The 19,310-nt window shown below is 39.2% G+C and overlaps 1 protein-coding gene across 4 annotated transcripts in view; it reads right to left on the bottom strand.

Moving 5' to 3' along the window:
* LOC111156566 (DENN domain containing 4C) overlaps positions 1–19,310 on the bottom strand; it is a 153,106-nt gene that overhangs the window by 33,128 nt on the left and 100,668 nt on the right. For 3 of the 4 annotated variants that reach the window (XM_022517541.1, XM_022517543.1, XM_022517542.1), the window contains exons 18-25: positions 16,209–16,337; positions 15,873–16,017; positions 15,453–15,599; positions 9,822–9,944; positions 8,261–8,407; positions 3,854–5,019; positions 973–1,150; positions 179–288 (exon numbers count right to left, since the gene is read on the bottom strand). In XM_022517541.1, coding sequence (XP_022373249.1) covers positions 179–288; positions 973–1,150; positions 3,854–5,019; positions 8,261–8,407; positions 9,822–9,944; positions 15,453–15,599; positions 15,873–16,017; positions 16,209–16,337 — 2,145 coding nt within the window. The remainder of the gene's footprint in view (positions 1–178; positions 289–972; positions 1,151–3,853; positions 5,020–8,260; positions 8,408–9,821; positions 9,945–15,452; positions 15,600–15,872; positions 16,018–16,208; positions 16,338–19,310) is intronic. The other variant, XM_022517544.1, reaches the window with a different exon arrangement.

The raw sequence follows: 19,310 nt of genomic DNA, 5'->3' as shown, positions 1-19,310 counted from the left end.
AGTTCAGTCACTGTACAGGTAAAACTAGCGGTCTATTGCCTTACTTACATAAGACAAGCAAATTCAACAAAACGATTTACTCTTTGGTCTACAAGGGTATCACGAATTCTGTCCAGTGCCATTCTGAAATAAGCATGTTTACAACCATCCTACCATCTGCAGAATACAGAACTTTTACCTCCATTGCACAATTCTGATAGATGCTAGACATGCTGGTGTTTTGAGAAGAACCATGATCTGATTTTTCACAGTCCTGCCCTTTTATGCTTCTTGGAAATGTAGGTTCACCTAAAGAGAAGTAAATATAACACATTATATGAGACTGTCCTTATTCTTTGGAAATGCATACTAGAGTATTCAGGGGGAGTATAATGAAGTTTACGGTTTATTTTCAAGCGGTTCAGTATAAAAATTTCTGTAGGTATATATCTAAAATTAACAACAGTTAACCCTAAGTGGAGAATATGTGATCGTTCATTATATGATTCTTTCGACTATTCAGGACATTTGAAATTTTTCGTTAACAGAATATTGGAAAAAATAAATAGAACTTAAATTTCTTAAAATAACATAGCACTAAGAAATTTCAGTGACATAGCCTAGGGCTTCTCTAAACACTGGTATACATTTGATTTATCCAGAGAGTTGGTTAATAATGTATTTCTAAGGCCCCAATCCCTCAAATTCAGTCTGAAAAGTTTTAGCCTGGGACTTGGACATTTGTCCATATTTAAAAATAAATTCCCCATGTGATTCTGACACAAACTAAAGTCTGAGAACCAATGACAGAGTCCACAAACACAACTAAGGTGACTGGAACACTTAGAGATCCTGTAAAGTAAGTGATAGTACGGTGGGGCTACCCTCACCGTCTATCAGCTCAACTCAGCAGAGGGGGTCTATTGTGTATGTGGCAGGCGGAGGGGAAGGTACGGGCACATAAATGACAGGAAAGGACCGTCCCTCCCGTACCTGTTGAGTACTGCAGTTTTCCTGCATCTCCACTGCTGCTGCTACTGCCAAGGCTTGTGTTGCTCTGGGTAAGTTCACTGGGAACCAACCCTGCAATATTCATGTTAGGTGACACATTCTCCCCCAAAATATGGTCTTCCAGGCCAGCTGGGAAGCTGTAATCTCTGTTTGTTTCCTCCTTTAATTGAAAAGAATAAAACCCCACATACATAAATAGTATCTTCCCCAATAAGAATATATTCACTCTGCCCTTTTCAGAATTAAACTTCTCTATAATCCTTAACTAATCATCTCCTTATTTTTCAAAACCATGAACTCCTCTCAGTATTATTTGCAATTTTCTTTCCACACTCTAATTCAAGTGATGACCTAGAATACTTTTAAGATTTTGTTTCAACCCTGGTGTATGTTGGGAGGTCTCTCAATAATCAGTATCACAGAATGAAGGAACTCCAGAAAACTCAATGTCTCCTGGATCAGGCACCCCAGCCCAAGGACAGTAGGGGCTACAAACTCAGACAGGCAGACTATGGTCTTGGCTCCCCACCACGTAGTAGTCATGTGACCTTGCAGAAACCATGTAACTAGTCTAACAAAATTATATCATCTGAAAAATATGGATACGAGAAGCTCTTTAAAACAAAACAAAGGTGGTATGAGAATTATAGCTGGCAATATGATTTTCAGAACAACCACCATCAATATTAGAGGCATAAAATAAGAATAAAAATTCCAAACACTATAGTACATAACTGCTAGTGACTGCTGATGCTTTAGTTTAGAGAGAAAACATTTCAATCAACAAGCAGGTTCCTTTCTGATTTCTGCTTTAAAGAAGACTCGTGTCTTGTTATAAAACCATGTTAAGTGATAGAACAATTAAACAGATATGCGAAACAGGAAATAAAAGCACTTGTATTACCAACACCCACACAGTACAATTAAAATCTTTATGTATATCCTTCTAGTCATTTTAATATATATATATATGTGTATATATATATATATATATACTTTTACAAAATAGGATAGTTTTTTAGCCTATTCTCATGTAATGTATTTTGATGTCACTAAATCTTCTAAATTATTTAATCCCAGCAACCTAATCCAGTTTACTGATGGACTGCAATGCATTTGGTAAATCTCTGTTGCTTAGGCATTCGGAATGCTTTCAATTTTATGTTACACTGATGAATTCCTTTGAGTTGTTTTTATACATATCCCTAATTATTTCCTTAGATTAAAATCTGGATAAAAGTTATGAGCTTTTTTAAGACTTTGTATACATTCCTTCGTTTGGAAATATCTATTAGGTATAACCTATTTGCTTTGTCAGGCACTAGTACCAAGGCGACAACAATGAAAACAAAAGAAAGATTAAGACATGTGACCACCTGAAATTTATAGTCCTGTATTCCAAGTCCAAAGTACTCTGTAGAAAGGTGTGTTTTTTTTTTTTTACTATTTTTATTAACACTGTTAGATAAAATTTCAAAAATAGAGTGGCTTACTCAGTCTACTTCAAGGTAATGCTAGATTAAGATACTTTTGAAGCTAGCTTATTTTGTCTTTCCTTCACTAACCTTGTAAGTTCTTTTAAATGCAACAAAATGCAACTCTGTCTTACAGAACTCAGTATTACTCTTTTGTTTTTTAGAGATGGGGAGAGAGAGAGAATTTAGTAACAGTGAACATTTATAGGTGTCTGTCCTTCCCACTATAGTACCTAAGTACTCTATCATTCTTTGAACACAAAGGTGAAATTTTAATTAATTTTTTTCTATAAAACAAGTAAGCAAAATTTCTCCCCTTCTATTTCACTGAAAGGTCTAATGGTTAATTCTCTTTTCAATAATTTTTAGAAGAATTAGCAATTGTTATGCAGTATGAAATCTATGGATTAAGTTGTAGAGTGATTCCATATATATTAAAGAGAACATAGATAAAAGTTATTTAAAAGTGAAGTGCTAAAAAAAACAAAAAAAGTGAAGTGCTATGGGGTGCCTGGGTGGCTCAGTGGGTTAAGCTTCTGCCTTTGGCTCAGGTCATGATCCCAGGGTCCTGGGATCGAGTCCCACATCGGGCTCTCTGCTCGGCAGGGAGCCTGCTTCCCTGTCTCTGCCTACTTGTGATCTCTGTCAAATAAATAAAATCTTAAAAGAAAAAAAGTTGGGCGCCTGGGTGGCTCAGTGAGTTAAGCCTCTGCCTTCAGCTCAGGTCATGATCTCAGGATCCTGGGATCAAGTCCTGCATGGGGCTCTCTGCTCAGCTGGGAGCCTGCTTCCTCGTCTCTCTCTCTCCGCCTGCCTCTCTGCCTACTTGTGATCTCTCTGTCAAATAAATAAATAAATTCTTTTAAAAAAAAAAAAGTGAAGTGCTATGCAAATATAATATGGCATTGTTATTAAATTATTAATCATTAGTACTTTCAAAGACATAAACTTAATGTGTTATTCAGACTCATCTATGGAATTATAAAGTAGTCCTGATATTCTGTTTAATATTAATTTCCTTACACTAATGTTCAAGTCATTTCAAGAACAAAATAGGATACACATAAAGTTTTACCAGAAATCTCTAAATATGAAGTTATATATTAAAAAATACTAGAAACATGGGACGCCTGGGTGGCTCAGTTGGTTAAGCAGCTGCCTTCGGCTCGGGTCATGATCCCAGCGTCCTGGGATCGAGTCCCACATCGGGCTCCTTGCTCAACAGGGAGCCTGCTTCTCCCTCTGCCTCTGCCTGCCATTCTGTCTGCCTGTGCTTGCTCTCTCTCCCTCTCTCTCTCTGACAAATAAATAAATAAAATCTTAAAAAAAAAAAAAAATACTAGAAACGTTCCCATATGAGACAGTCCACACACATGAAGCGTTCTTACCTCATCGTCCGAGTAGCTGTAGGCAGACGCTACGGCTACCCACATCTTACTGGCTACTGTTGCTGCTTGTTTCATACCAGATTTTAGGACATCCATCTTAGGTCCTGAGAGTATATTATCTAGCTTCAGCCCTGACAAAGAATTTACCACAGAACCCAGTGAGCCATGTGGTGAAGAGCGCACCAGGGCCGATAAAGCTGAACGTTCTTTCTGACCGCGAGAGGGCGTCTGCTGCCTGAAACGCCCGGTGAGAGTTTTAGACCTGGAGTCTGCGGGGGAGCTCTTTTCGCTTTCGGGATCTTCCTGTGCTGCTTGACCCTGCTCTAGAGGCAGGCTTGATCTCCTCTCTAAAGGGCGAGTAAACGCACTGGCCGGACCAGACTCTCTGCTTCCCTCTCCGTGTAATTCCATACTGGAAGACTTGCTGCCCAGGGGGCTCTTCAGGTTCATATAGCTTTCAATTTCATCAGCCAGATTACGTGCAATAACTGGGGAAGACACCTTATCTTCAGAATCTGGAGTTTTTTCTCCTGTACCTTCAGTGGCCAAAAGAGACAAAGGATCTAGTCCAGTTTCAACATCCTCCCTCTCAACAGCTTTAACAACCCCATATAAACTACTTCTCTTATTCATGACATCTCTGGATCCTACTTTTGAGTCTCTGGGCTGATTACTGTCACCATCACTGTGTAGACTGTCACCTGCATCCTTTTCCACAGGAGTCTGAGCTACACTGTCATCAACCGCAGGTTCCAGGAGCTCTTGGCTTTCCTCGAGCATCTCTAAAACCGAGGAAGATCTGTGCTCTGAATCCCAAGTGCTCTCAGACATACGAGTCCTGGTATCACCCAGATGACAACCAACACTGTCAAAGCTATGGGTGCTTGCAACTCGGAGTGCAGAGGTCTTGGGACAGGTCAATGCTGCTGTGAGAATCTTGGCATCTGCTCCCATCATAATAGCCGCTTCACTCGAATTCAAATCCAAGCTGCTCTTCTTAAGCAACATTCCTGCTCGACTTTCAGAACTGAAACTACAACTCCTCTCTGGAAAATGCTTTTGTCTTTTATCTCCTCTATCACCATTCTTCTTGGGGTTAGTAACTTCACCGAAGACTGCCTCTTCACCCGGATCCTGAGTAGCAAATGGCACACTGGATGTACTATCTGAAAGAGAAAGTACAGTATTAGAAAGGAACTCTATTTTCTGATGTAACCTTTAGAAAATGTTTCTTTTCTGATTTTGGAAAAGTAACACGTCCTCAAAGTGAAAGATTCAGAGTTCAAAAGGTACAAAGAAAATATACAGAGAAAAGAACAACCAAAAAGACTCCCCTCAGTCCTGCCTCCCAGAGATAACACTGTTAATGTATGACCTGCATTTCACTCTCTACACACACATTTTAAAAATGAGGCAACATACCCTGCAGATACCTGTACTGTTCACCAAAATCTACCGCATTTACCAAATACAGATCTAAAAATACATCTTACATAAGCTGCAAAGTTCTACATTCCATTTAAGAAATATATTTCGTGTTAAATAACTAACCTAAAAAGACAAAATCTCTTCCCTTCTGGCTTTCATATATCTAATTCAACAAATATTTGCTAGGAATCTACTCCACACAAAGTAAATTCATAATCATGGAGGAATTATATATTTGCTAAAATCAAAGCCTTACTGCTCCAAAGTAAAATAATTCCCCAAAGTAGAAGAATCTAGAGTGGAGTCCTTAGACTTGGCAAATTATATTCATTCCTCAACAAATACTCAAATGTCTACTAGCATTTACCATATAACGTGCTAGAAATATAAAGGCAAATGAAAGAGACATGATCCCAGATCTCTCTCTGAGTTCAGCTTGTTTGATCAAGTGGAACAAAATTATGCTGGTGGCTGTAGGGGGAAGCAAGTAGTTTTTGTTTGTTTGTTTATCTGTTTGTTATTGTTTTTAGGGTTTTTGTTTCTTTGTTTAGTTTTTATTTAAATTCCAGTTAGTTAACATACAGCATAATATTAGTTTCAGGTGTAGAATTTAGTGATGCAATTTTTTCCCATTCCAAGACCAAAAGCCATTTCCTATTTGAATCATTACCAAAACTCAAGTCTACCCATTCCTATTTAGGATTCTCATTTGTTTGTTTTTTTGTGTTTTTTTTGTTTTAAGATTTTTAATTTATTTATTTGACAGAGATCACAGGTAGGCAGCGAGGCAGGCAGAGAGAGAGAAGGAAGCAGGTTCCCTGCCGAGCAGAGAGCCCGATGTGGGGCTCGATCCCAGAACCCTGGGATCATGACCTGAGCCAAAGGCAGAGGCTTTAACCCACTGAGCCACCCAGGCGCCCCTCTCATTTGTTTTTTAAAAGGCATAGTGACCTAGCAGATTTGAGGGAAAAGTTCTTTAATAAAGTCTTCTTTTTAAAACTTCCAGGTTGGGCGCCTGGGTGGCTCAGTGGGTTAAGCCGCTGCCTTCAGCTCAGGTCATGATCTCAGGGTCCTGGGATCGAGTCCCGCATCGGGCTCTCTGCTTGGCAGGGAGCCTGCTTCCCTCCCTCTCTCTGCGTGCCTCTCTGCCTACTTGTGATCGCTCTGTGTCAAATAAATAAATAAAATCTTTAAAAAAAAATAAATTAAATAAAATAAAACTTCCAAGTTATGGGACGCCTGGGTGGCTCAATTGGTTAAGCAGCTGCCTTCGGCTCAGCTCATGATCCCAGCGTCCTGGGATCGAGTCCCACGTCGGGCTCCTTGCTCTGCGGGGAGCCTGCTTCTCCCTCTGCCTCTGCCTACCACTCTGCCTGTGCTCACACTCTCTCTCTCTCTAACAAATAAATAAATAAAATCTTAAAAAAAAAAAAAAAACCTTCAGGTTAATTTCTAGGTTCTTTTTAAGCTTCCAAATTGGTCCCAAATAATAATCATAATCATACCAATTAAACAGAATAAACACTTAGAGATATTTCACAGCTTTTAGGAGAATTAAATTAGCCTGTTTTACACCTCCAAAATTTGTGCCTGCTTTGCGAACCTTTACCAGTATGTGAGAAACAAATCTTAGCAAATTTACTAGTTCTCACACTATTTCCAGGAATTTAGTGGCACATTTTTTTCAGTTTTAAAATAAATTTGACCCTTGATATATTGCCAAAGCCCCACTACTCCCGCTTCCTTTCTTATTAGAATAAATCTTCCCACATCAAGACATGACACGGACACAGGATGAGTAAAGAGGGAGGGAAGCACACCAGACCTTGCCCATGTCAATATTCTGAGAAGATTATAATCCTCTGATGAAGAAAACAGTCTTCCTCCTTTTTCTTTTTTAAACCTGCTAGCAACAGGTTTGGAAAATAGGATACACAACATACATATTAATTATTTTTTCAAAAACCTTTTTAGCTCTACCTCTTGAATACTACCTGTCCCCCAAAACAAACAAACAAAATGAATTTGGTATCAGTGAATCTAAAAGAAGGAGAGACTTCGGAATAAGGAGTATTCCTACATGAATTTAGGAAGCTGAGCAAATTAATTTCTGTAAGTCATATAACAGATACACTTAAGACAGCTGACTTTAGGGGCGCCTGGGTGGCTCAGTGGGTTAAAGCCTCTGCCTTCGGCTTGGGTCATGATCTCAGGGTCCTGGGATCGAGCCCCGCATCGGGCTCTCTGCTCCGCGGGGAGCCTGCTTCCTCCTCTCTCTCTGCCTGCCTCTCTGCCTACTTGTGATTTCTCTCTGTCAAATAAATAAAAAATCTTTAAAAAAAAAAAGACAGCTGACTTTAGAGAAGTGAATTATAGTTACTACTAAAAAAGGGCAAGAAACACAAGGCCGATCTCTTTGGCCTTTGAAATCACAGACTTAGATGCATACTTGGAGGGTACTCGGGAGGCCTAAAACACAACTGAAAGGAGTGAACTGAAATTCAAGGGAGTCACAGGCAAGAGAGTTATTCATTATAAATACTTAATCACAAATAAGTGGCTTAGGGGGCCTGTAACAACTGGCCAAATTAGAGACACACTGGTATTTTTCCACAATACAGCACAGCGATATCAATCTTTTCCTTCCACTGCCTTTCCACTGCCACACAAAAGCCCCCCTGGAATTCAGTAACATCAGTGCCCCTCTGTTCTTCATGAGTATAGGAGGCCCTCTCATCATCTACCCTGAGAAAGAGGGACCAAACTGAGAAGAGGCACCACAACAAGCAAAGGTACTCCCAATAACAACTAAGCACAATAAACACCCCTCCTTTGATACACTATTTTAAATAACAACTTCTTAACCCATGGAAAGGATTCAAACTTCTGGCTCTTTAGCATGATCATCACAATTAAGTCATCAATTAATGTCATTAAAAACTATTTTAAATATTTGGCCAGAAATCTGTGAAGACTCACCAGTGCTGCTCCTCCTGCCACTGAGGTCAAATATCCCGGACGGAACTTTCACAATACTGCCACCCCATGCAGGAGGCTCAGTGGGACTCTGTGGCTCCATACCAGCTTGGGAATGTTTTGCCCCAACAGCAGAGACATCACACACTTCTGAGGAAAAAAGTATTTGGGTGTTATTCCTACTTTTACTAAAACTGAACAGAAACCATATATTGATTTTAATATTTTTAAAAATATTTTTCCCCAGGGGCGCCTGGGTGGCTCAGTGGGTTAAAGCCTCTGCCTTCGGCTCAGGTCATGATCCCAGAGTCCTGGGATCGAGCCCCACATCGGGCTCTCTGCTCAGCAGGGAGCCTGCTTCCTCCTCTATCTCTCTGCCTGCTTCTCTGCCTACTTGTGATTTCTGTTGAATAAATAAATAAAATCTTTAAAAAAAAATATTTTTCCCCAAGTAAGAGTGAAGAGATGACTATTTTATCACTAATTTATTGTCTCATTTACTTTATGCCATAAAATGTTGCCAGTACTGATGCAAATAAATGCTTAATTTTAGCATCAATAACCCTAACTTGAGCATTCCTGTGAGTAAATTAAAGGTTTTGGCCTCCATTTATAATCCCTTTGCTTACAAAGTAGGAGAGAGGCTTGCTTCTGCTAACTATGGAGCATCAATTAAGTAAGATCATTAAAGAAAGTGTCCTTTTTTGTAAAAGGATAGAAAGAACATCTTATTACAACAAAGCCAGAAAATTCCTCCACATTTCCATAAAATGATTAATGTAAATCATATGTACCTCAATGAGTCCCACAAAAAAATAAGACAGGAAAACCCTGGACACTGTATGACACCAATGAAAAATACCTACTTAGATATTTGAAGGACTTCCTCAAAGAGCATTTTGAAATAAAACAAGCACTGGAACACAAGTTGGATGACTCAAAGTTTAGCCCTGGTTCTACCACAAAATAGCTCTTTGCCTTTGACAAATACCTCAGTGGACTGCACTGTCCTACAAACTGAGGGCTGACCTACAGTCTCTAAAGATCTCTTAAATTCTAAAACTCAGAAACTACTCATTCTCTCTCCATACATCATATTACATAGGACTTTATAAGCCCAGACACTATTTCTTTCTTGAAATTATCATCAGAATTATCACATCAGACTTAATCAGTACAGGGGCACCTGGCTGGCTCATCCAGAAGAGCATGCCACTCCTGATCTCAGGGCTGTGAGTTCAAGCCCCACGCTGGGTGTAGAGATTTTTTTTTTTTTTTTTAAAGATTTTATTTATTTTATTTGACAGGCAGAGATTACAAGTAGGCAGAGAGGCAGAGGCAGGCAGAGAGAGAGAGGAGGAAGCAGGCTCCCCGCTAAGCAGAGAGCCCGATGCAGGGCTCAATCCCAGGACCCTGGGATCACGACCTGAGCCGAAGGCAGAGGCTTTAACCCTCTGAGCCACCCAGGCGCCCCGGGTATAGAGGTTCTTAAAAAATAAATAAACTTAAAAAGAATTAGTAACAGTGTTTTTCTAAGAAGAGCAAGTAAATACCAGTACTTCACCTTCTGTGTGCACTTTTGTTTTAGGTATCACGTCTCTTGCTGCTTGTTCTTCAGGCATGTGAATTTCTGCATCATCCTTCCTAAGTTCATCCTTAGACCCATAGCCTTGGTCAGACTGACCGCCTGTTGAGAAAGAATCAAGCTTACAGGTGGAAGCGTTCATCTACGCACAGACCAGCTATAAAATGTCAGAAGAAACCTGCACTGATTTACACGATTTAAACTCATGGAGGAGGAAGATAAGAAAGCCCACGAAGCACGCAGGACATGGTAAACAGAAGGTCAGCAGCCAAGAGCAGGAAGAAGAGCAGCACCGAAGGCTGAAAGTGGAAGCACTGAACCTCAGCTTCCTCATCCACAGATTAACAGATCTGGACAAGATGTTCTGGGAAGTCTCTTTTGGAGTACGTATAGAATGCTACCTTTTGTGAAAGAAAGAAGAGGAAATCAAACAAGCATGTATCTGTTTACTTTTGCAAAAAGAAATGCAGAAATAACATACCAGAAAACAATACAACTGGTTAACTACAAGGGATGAGGGGGAAATAGGATGGAAGGGATAAAGAGAGAGGAAACTCCTCTAAATATGGCTTATTGTGTTGTATTTTTATTTTTACATATTCAAAAAAATTAAATCAACAAAACTGGGAGGAAGGTGGTGACTAAAACTGAATGTGAATAGGAACAAATGGGACCAACTGTATTTCACAAGAACAACCACACTGAAGGGATGGGGAACGGGGTAACGGGGTGGGGCGGGGAGAGGACTAATCCAAGAAACTTTTCAACATGTTATTTTGAGTATATACCCTAAACCTGGGAAGGGAGGTGGTAACAGACAAATCCTAAAGTCCTTAGAAAGTCTGTTTCTCCCAGAATAACAGATGTAGCAATTCTGAAATTATTTTATATATACTGCAGGACTGAGCAAATGAGTAAACATAATAATGATGGTTACTGGAAGCCAAGATACTTATTGTGGAAGGAGAGAGATTTTTTAAAAAATGAAATGAAGGAAGACAAAGAAAAACCTGTGGGGTTGATATGAAAATGGAAATATCTCTAGGGGTGCCTGGGCCGCTCAGCTGGTTAAGCATCCGACACTCGGTTTTGGCCCAGGTCATGATCTCAGGTCTTGAGACCAAGCCCTGTGTTGGGGTTTTGCACTCAACAGGGAGTCTGCTTGGGATTATCCCTCCCTCTCCCTCTGCCCACCCCCACCCTCAAATAAATAAATAAATCTTTAAAAGAAAAGAAAATGGAGGTATTTCCAAAATATACATACATATTTTCCTTTTTCTCCCCTCATATATACGTATTTTCCAGCTTTGCTGAAAAATTCTAAAAGCAGTAATAACCTGTAGTGTAAGCATACCTAGAGCCCAGATCTTGGCTTCTACAATCTACCGCCCATTGAAAGGAACCTGGGATCCTTGAATAAATGGCTGATATCAGATCTCTGGCAGGAAAGCTACAAGAATGAGCCAGGAACATTTTGTTGTACAAGAAAGGAAGTGTTTAAAAACATACTCAGGATATGCCTGAGTAAAATTATTAAACCAAAAGACATAGAATACCATCCTATAAATCTGGATGGAGGACAGAGTTGGCAAATCACTACTTTTTTTTTTTTTTTTTAAGATTTATTTATTTGAGAGAGGGCAAGCGAGTACAGCGGGAGGGTTCCGAAAGAGAGGAGAATTTCAAGCAGACTCCACACTGAGCTCAGAGCCCCACACAGGACTTCATCTCAGGATCCTGAGATCATGATGTGAGCAGAAATCAGAGTCAGATGACCAACCAACTGAGCTGCTCGGGTGCCTCAATATCACTACTTTATAGTGAAGACCAGTTAAGGCAAGAATCATCAATGGATGCTAAATTTAAAAGAGAAAGCATGATGAGAAGGAGGGTATTACTGCACAGTCTCAGAGTCTCCTTCCAGACAGCTCATCATCTGCAGGGGCAATCATGATAATGAGGAGGAACCGGTGATTGAAATGAGTATCACCAATGAGAGGCAGACAGACAGTGTGCGCCTCAGAGGGACAATTACTTCTGCAACAGAGACATGAATGTACAGCCCAAGCTAACCACAAGGGAACATCACACAAACTCAAACTAAGGAACGTTCCACAAAATAACTGAATTCTTCAGAAAGGTCAAAAGACAAAGAAAGGGTAAGGAACTGTGCCCGGTTAAAGGAGACCAAAGAGAGAGATCTAGAGTCCCACAAAGGACATTACAGCAATTGACAACACTGGAATGCAGCCTACAGATTAAAGTAGTGTATCGGTATCTGTCTGAATCTGGTTGACTATACTATGGTTTTATCAGAGCAAAACACCACTGAGGTATTTAAAAGGTAGAAGGGCAAGATGTATGCAACCTGCTGCCACAGGATTCAGAGAAAGAATGTACATGTGTGTACAGAAAGAAAACGATAAAGCAAACAGGGCAAACTAAGAATGACTCTGGATAGAAATTATTCAAGTGTTCTCTGCACTATACTAGCAACACTTTCATAAATTTGAAATAATTTCAAAATAAAGTTTTAAACAAGTATATTTGACTTTCGAGTTCTGTCATTTAAAATGGAAACAAAGACTGAAGACTAAACTAGGACTAACTGAAATAAAGATCCTAGAGAATCCTTACAGAGGACATTAGTGAAAATGAAACAGGAGCATGAAGCTGACCCTTGAACACTGGCCCTCCCACCCCACACAAGCAATAATCCAGGCGTAACTCTTCACTCCCCAAAACTGAACTATAACCGTCTACTGTTCATGGCAGCCTTACCGATAACATAAACAGTTGATTAACATATATCCTGTATTCTGTGATTATATACTGTATTCTTACAGTAAAGGAAGCTAAAGAAAAGAAAACATTATTAGAAAGTCCTCAAGGGGCACTTGGGTGGCTCAGTGGGTTAAGTCTCTGCCTTCGGCTCAGGTCATGATCCCAGGATCCTGGGATCGAGCCCCGCGTCAGGCTCTCTGCTTAGCAGGGAACCTGCTTCCCTTCCTCTCTCTGCTTGCCTCTCTGCCTACTTGTGATCTCTGTCTGTCAAATAAATAAATAAATCTTAAAAAAAAAAAAAAGTCCTCAAGTATTATAATAGTGCTGTGCAGTGACTATGGTGAGCACAGCATAGAGAGAAGTTGAATCCCCATGTTGTAAACTGGAGACTAATGTAACATCATGTATAAACCATACTCAAATTTAAATTTAAAGAAAGTGGGGGACGAAAATCATAAAGAAGAGAAAATACATTTGCAGTACTGGATTTATGGGCGGGGGGCTGGCATGGAAGTGGACCCACGCCATTCAGACCCATGTTGTTCAAGAGTTAACTATAGAGCCTTCTACCTTCTGCTGCACGTTATACTGCCAAACTTTGGGTCTGCGATAGAAAAAAAGAAGTAAACTTCTTTACATACCCCTCGTTAGAATGATTAATTTGTCAGTTTTTTATTGGCCCCTCAGAAAGTCTGGTAAGGCGTGATGTGCCATGAAATGGACACCAGACTGGGGACTAAGCAGACCATTAAATCAAGATATGCCCCCCAACAAGCTAAGTGATTCTGTATCAGGTACCGAGTGAAAAGGTTCTACAACAGAATCCCTAAAGAAAGAGTAACCTAAGCACTTTGGTTGGAAGTCTCCAAAAGTATCAAATGATGTCACCAGAAACTCTACAAGGACACACAATCACTGTAAATTCAGCAACAGGGCTTCAGCCATTTGAAATGTGACTTTAAAGATACATATGGAAGGGCGCCTGGGTGGCTCAGTGCATTAAAGCCTCTGCCCTCGGCTCAGGTCATGATCCCAGGGTCCTGGGATTGAGCCCCACATCGGGCTCTCTGCTCCGCGGAGAGCCTGCTTCCTCCTCTCTCTCTCTCTGCCTGCCTCTCTGCCTACTTGTGATCTCTGTCAAATAAATAAATAAAATCTTAAGAAAAAAAAAAAAGATACATATGGAAAAGGGATCTGAAGTTTCTTCCCCAACTACTGGAATCTTTATGCCCATTACCCAGAATTACTAGAAAATTTTTTTTTTTTTACTAAAGGAGGTAAGTTTAGAAGAATAAGGACAGGATTTATTACTATTTTTAAAATTATAATTATTCGGTGAAATGGCTTCATATCACAAAATTATTCCCTTGGGTTTTCTTTTTTTCATAAATGAAGTCCATTTCTTCATAAAAGTCCATTCTTCATATAAGTTTTAGCAACAAATACAGGAAGAAATAAAGTAAAACGACTTTAAAATTAAAGTCATATAAAAACTCCTACTGCTGAAGACAGTGAATTTACAAACAGGATTGTAACTTAGAGCTCTATGTTGACTTTCGATGATTTATACATGCTTCTGTAATTTTGGGGTAATTTTTAGCACAAGAACTTAGCAAAGCAGTTTTAGCAAGCAAAACCATCTCAACAGCTGGAACACTGAAACATTTAATCTCCATAAAACTAGTGGATACAGTGATGCTACAAACCAACCCCAAAGGAAGAATTATAGCAAGGCACGGTGTATTTTCAAATAAGACAACAAATAAGCTTTGCAAAATGAGAGAGAAATGTTAGCTCAATATTTTCAGTGGTATATACAGGATTACACTTATCTGAAGAGGAAGAAGTCAAGAAAACTGAAATTGCTTTCTACCTATAACAATACTTTCAGCACAACAAAAGGTCTCTCCCCCACCCTTGCACGTCAGCAAAATTTAACCTAATAAACGGGAAATTACCTGAAGTGGTTAACATTCAAGGGTAGAATTAATGCACACGCGTATCCATAGCTTCACGTCATACAAGTCTGTCTGCACCCCACACCATGACAGCCAAGGACAAATGCAGCACCAAGAAACAGCACAGAGCAAAAAGCAGAGCAACAAAGAGCAGAAAAAAGGAAACTTCAGTCATTGAGACAAGTTCATCAGATGAAGCACAGGAATCAGACTTAGGATTTTTTTAAAGAAAAGCTTGAGATATTAACAATAACAACAACAAAAAAGAAAAACAACACAAAAAGAGGGATGTGCAACACACACATATTTGCTCCAGGTGCTAGTGGAATAACGCATATTTCTAACTTGGGAGGATAGAGGGGACGCCCGGAGCTTTGTATGTAAAAGGAGCTTCAGAAGTTTCTCGGATTTTAAAAAGTGTCATTGAAAAAAATGACCATATGAAGAGAATACTCTTTCTCATGGTGTGTGACTTATTTTCTTCCCTCTTTAATATTCATAATCTCAAATTCTTAATATTTTCCACTTAATGAAAAAAAGATCTGCAATTTGTATCACTAAATTCAAGTCCCTCAGTTCATCATTCCTACAGCTGTATCGTGTACCTTCACAAACTAATGATGAACAAATACAAAGGAGCACCATGCTGGAGCCTTCTGCACAGCACTCCAAAGTTAATTTCTTGTATTTTAGGAAATAAAAAGAAGGGATCTGCAATCAGAGGTGTAATATCTTCCCTTATTTATATAAAGTATTTTTTAAGGACTCATTGCACAAACTCTTAAGAAAGGAAGGTAAAAGCTTTTTAAAAAGGTAAAGACTTTACAAGAGAGTAAGTGAAGGGTTAGTAAAATCCAGATTTTAGTACCTGTGCTAAAGTGATTATCAGTGGAATCAAGCCTGATTAAATCTCTGACGAAGACTGTGTGCTCCCCACTGTTAGCATCATTAGAACTATCCACGCTACCGTGGCTCACCGTGTCCCCATCACTTCCACCTGTGGCATTCGGAGGAGCTAAAGATAAGGACAACAGCAGTTCAATATCTCATGCACTGACCATTTCTGAAACGAAACACGAATGCCCCACAATTCATTTGCAGTTGCAGAACACTTTCTAAATTTGTGGGGGCAAAATAATTTGGGACTAATGTAATCTCTATCTTTAGTTGTATATGAAAACATCAACCAAAATTTCATTTGTTTTCTATTTCATACAATTAAACACTCGTATGCCTATATAAAGCTTATGGTTCAGCAATAGAGTATCTTTCCAACCACGTGTATTACCTGATAGTGAGGAGACCTGTGACTTTGGCACGGTCTTTTTAAGCGGCTGCCTAAATTGTGCCAAGCCACGTACCACATTCCGTACCTTCGTCCATAAGAAGATACCACTGCGGGTACTGCTAGGCCACGGGCTCTCCAAAACTACCTACAGGTAAAATAACGGTTAAAAATAAAGATTGTTAGGAATACTTTATTTTTTTAAAGAAATACATACACATAAAATACGTAAGTCACTATAGCTTAAAACTCTAGAAGAAGTTTGATGAATAATAAAACGTACAAAAATGTATCAATCTTAGTAAGCAGCACAGGTTGTCCAATGTCGATCCCACTTACCTTATTATAATAACCATAAGTAATAGCATTTGGCTTTATCTTGGCAGTTTTCATTTCAAATAAGACTCTCACTGCTAAAACAGGGTGACCCCAAAGTCCACAGAGCTGCATGACTACTCGATAGCACACCTAACAGAAAAGAACATCAAAGCATAAGCAGTTGGTTAGTCAGTCTGTGGCTCACAGAAATGTTTAAATTACTCAATTCTTCTTCTCAAAGGCATTAAGTACTATTTTATCCTTTGTTCTCTCTATAAATTATTTAAAAAATCTATTCATTAATGAAAACACCTGCCTCAACTGTATCACGTAAGACCGACATGCACGACCAACATTTGTTTCAGCAAAGTTTACACAAAGAGAATGACTATTATTCCCCATAATTTGAGAAGAAATTTATTTTTTAAATCTAGTATGATTAAAATAACTCTCTCCCAAATCTGGTTCTATATTCTGTGCCAAAGAAATTAAAGACAACATCTCCCTGATGCCTATGTAACAAAAAAGATTTTGTAAATCCACATCTTAAGAAAGTATGAGAAGAAACTTGAGAGGCACCGGGGTGGCTCAGTCAGTTAAACATCTGCCTTCCTGATCCCAGAGTCTTGGGTCTGAGACTGGACTGCTCAGCTCTCTGCTTCTCCCTCTCCTCCTCCCCCTGCTTGTGCACACATGCTCTCTCTCTCAAATAATATTATTAGCAAAGGCTTTTCTAAGAATATGTGTTTATGGAGGAGGGCTCGATCTTATCACAAGAGGACAAGTGAGGTTGGAAGACGAAGTCCGAATCTCACACATCAAAGACACAGTAGAAAGCATGAAGAATAAATAGGTACCGCAAGGGCTCCCGGCGAAGAGGTGAGCCCGCTGACAGGAGCAGTGCCGGAGCAGCCACAGCCTCTCAGACAGTGTAGTCTGGGAATAAAGAAATGCACAGACAGAAGATACTCTTCTTGGGACTTGTCAAATGTGCTCTGTTTATGACAGAGTTGGTTAACAAAAAGGTACTGTAAAGCCAAGTTGCTCTCAACTAAAGGGGAAAGTAAAAAGATTTCAGTATGGATATTTCAGTCAAGAGAACAGAAGAAATGAAATAGAAAAAGAGACATGAAGAGCCAGGGGTTAAAAAGATGAGTATCTGGAAGCCAGAAATGGAGAATGTAATTTAGAAACAGGAGGTCAGAAACTGAGAGCAACTGTATAAATGACTACATGAATCCGGAAAACTGAAGGAACTTGTAAGATGTGTGAAGGGAGGAAAAAGAATGTAGCACACGAGGGTTCTTCAAGTATCTGAAGAGATGTCGCATGAAAGAGGGAATAAACAGTCTGTGCAATTCCCAAAAAGCCACAGGGAGGTGAAACTGAGCTCAACAAGAAACACAAACACTTCCTGAACATTAGACCCAATTCAAGCATAGGCAAGATCTCACATGCTACAGACTTTCTTTTTTTTTTAAAGATTTTATTTATTTATTTGACAGACAGACATCAGAAGTAGGCAGAGAAGGAGGCAGAGAGAGAGGGGGAAGCAGGCTCCCCGCAGAGCAGAGAGCCCGATGCGGGGCTCAATCCCAAGGCCCTGGGATCATGACCTGAGCCAAAGGCAGAGGCTTAACGCACTGAGCCACCCAGGAGGCCCCAAATATGCATACTTAAGTTTTAAAGTTAAGTATTTCTTTCTCCCAGTTGTGGAGATGTAATGACTTCAGGAGACTAAAAATCTGTCAAAATAACTCATTAGAAGTAGGAGTACAACAAATTAAGCTCCAAATTTTAAGCTTCCTATCAGTGTTTATTAGGGAAATAATCTAAAAAATTTTTTTAGCTTACTGGTCATAACTGCTGCGTGTTAGAAATGAGAGAACATAATTCCTTGTACCAAAGACTACCAATGAACTTTAATACCTACAGAGGAAAATACTTTTTAGGAAATTTATGATATGTACTATGAACTTAAAACTTATCAAACAAACTTAATGAAGCACTGTGCTTTGAATTTAGAGTACAATAACATCATTCATAGAGCATACTTTAAAACACTTTGAAAATATTTCAAATATTGAAATATTTGAAAAATATTTCACAGAGCACATTTAAGAACACTTTAAAAAATACCTTATGCGTTTCACAAGTTAAAACACATCTTAAAACACATCTTAGAAAACTAAATAACTCTATTAGAACAAATTTTTTTAAAACATTAAAATGCATAAGGTACGAAACACAGATTCTGATCAAGTACCTTTAATTTCCAAATAGTTTCATAAACATCAGATGAAAGCAATGTAATCAAATATGAGAATAGATATTTTAGTACTTGTTTTATAATTTTATTTTTGAAGCTTTCATAACATACAGTTAATACTTAGAGAAAATGAGTTTTAGTGTCCCCACAAGCATTATCAAATCTTCATATTATATGTGTACATTCACTTAAGATTTTTTATTTTAAGAAAAAATATTAGCGCTGAAGCCTATAATGCTCCCCTCTTCAATCCCATTTCTCTTCTATCCCTGTGCTTTCCCTTCAGAGACCCATTATTCTGAGTTTTTTTTTTTTTTTTTAAGATTTTTATTTATTTATTTGACAGAGAGAGATCACAAGTAGACGGAGAGGCAGGCAGAGAGAGAGAGAGAGGAGGAAGCAGGCTTCTTGCTGAGCAGAGAGCCCGATGTGGGACTCGATCCCAGGACCCTGAGATCACGACCTGAGCCGAAGGCAGCGGCTTAACCCACTGAGCCACCCAGGCATCCCATATTCTGAGTTTTTATTTCAACTTCATTTCAAGTTGTAACCTGGTTCTAAAAATCATTTATAGTTATTTTAACACCAAAAGTTATTTTTAAGAGGGAAAACTAGCAAAGACAAAGGCTAAATAAGTTGTCCAGTTTCCTCAATGATTAACTGGACAGTATCACTACCTCTTAGGATGGCTCTGAAGCTTAAGACAGAGAGTGCCTGTAAAACCTTTAGCGTATCAGTCATGGAGTGCTCACCTTCCACTGTAAGCCAGGTACTATTCTAGGCACACTGTACATCAGCAGATTTAACCCTCAAGTTAAACTTAGAAAGATGGTACCAACTACAATTATCTACAT

This window comes from Enhydra lutris, unplaced genomic scaffold (assembly GCF_002288905.1).
Source record: "Enhydra lutris kenyoni isolate GAN:26980312 unplaced genomic scaffold, ASM228890v2 scaffoldscaffold47, whole genome shotgun sequence".
Lineage (NCBI taxonomy): Eukaryota > Metazoa > Chordata > Mammalia > Carnivora > Mustelidae > Enhydra > Enhydra lutris.
This window is presented reverse-complemented; position numbering and strand designations above follow the sequence as displayed.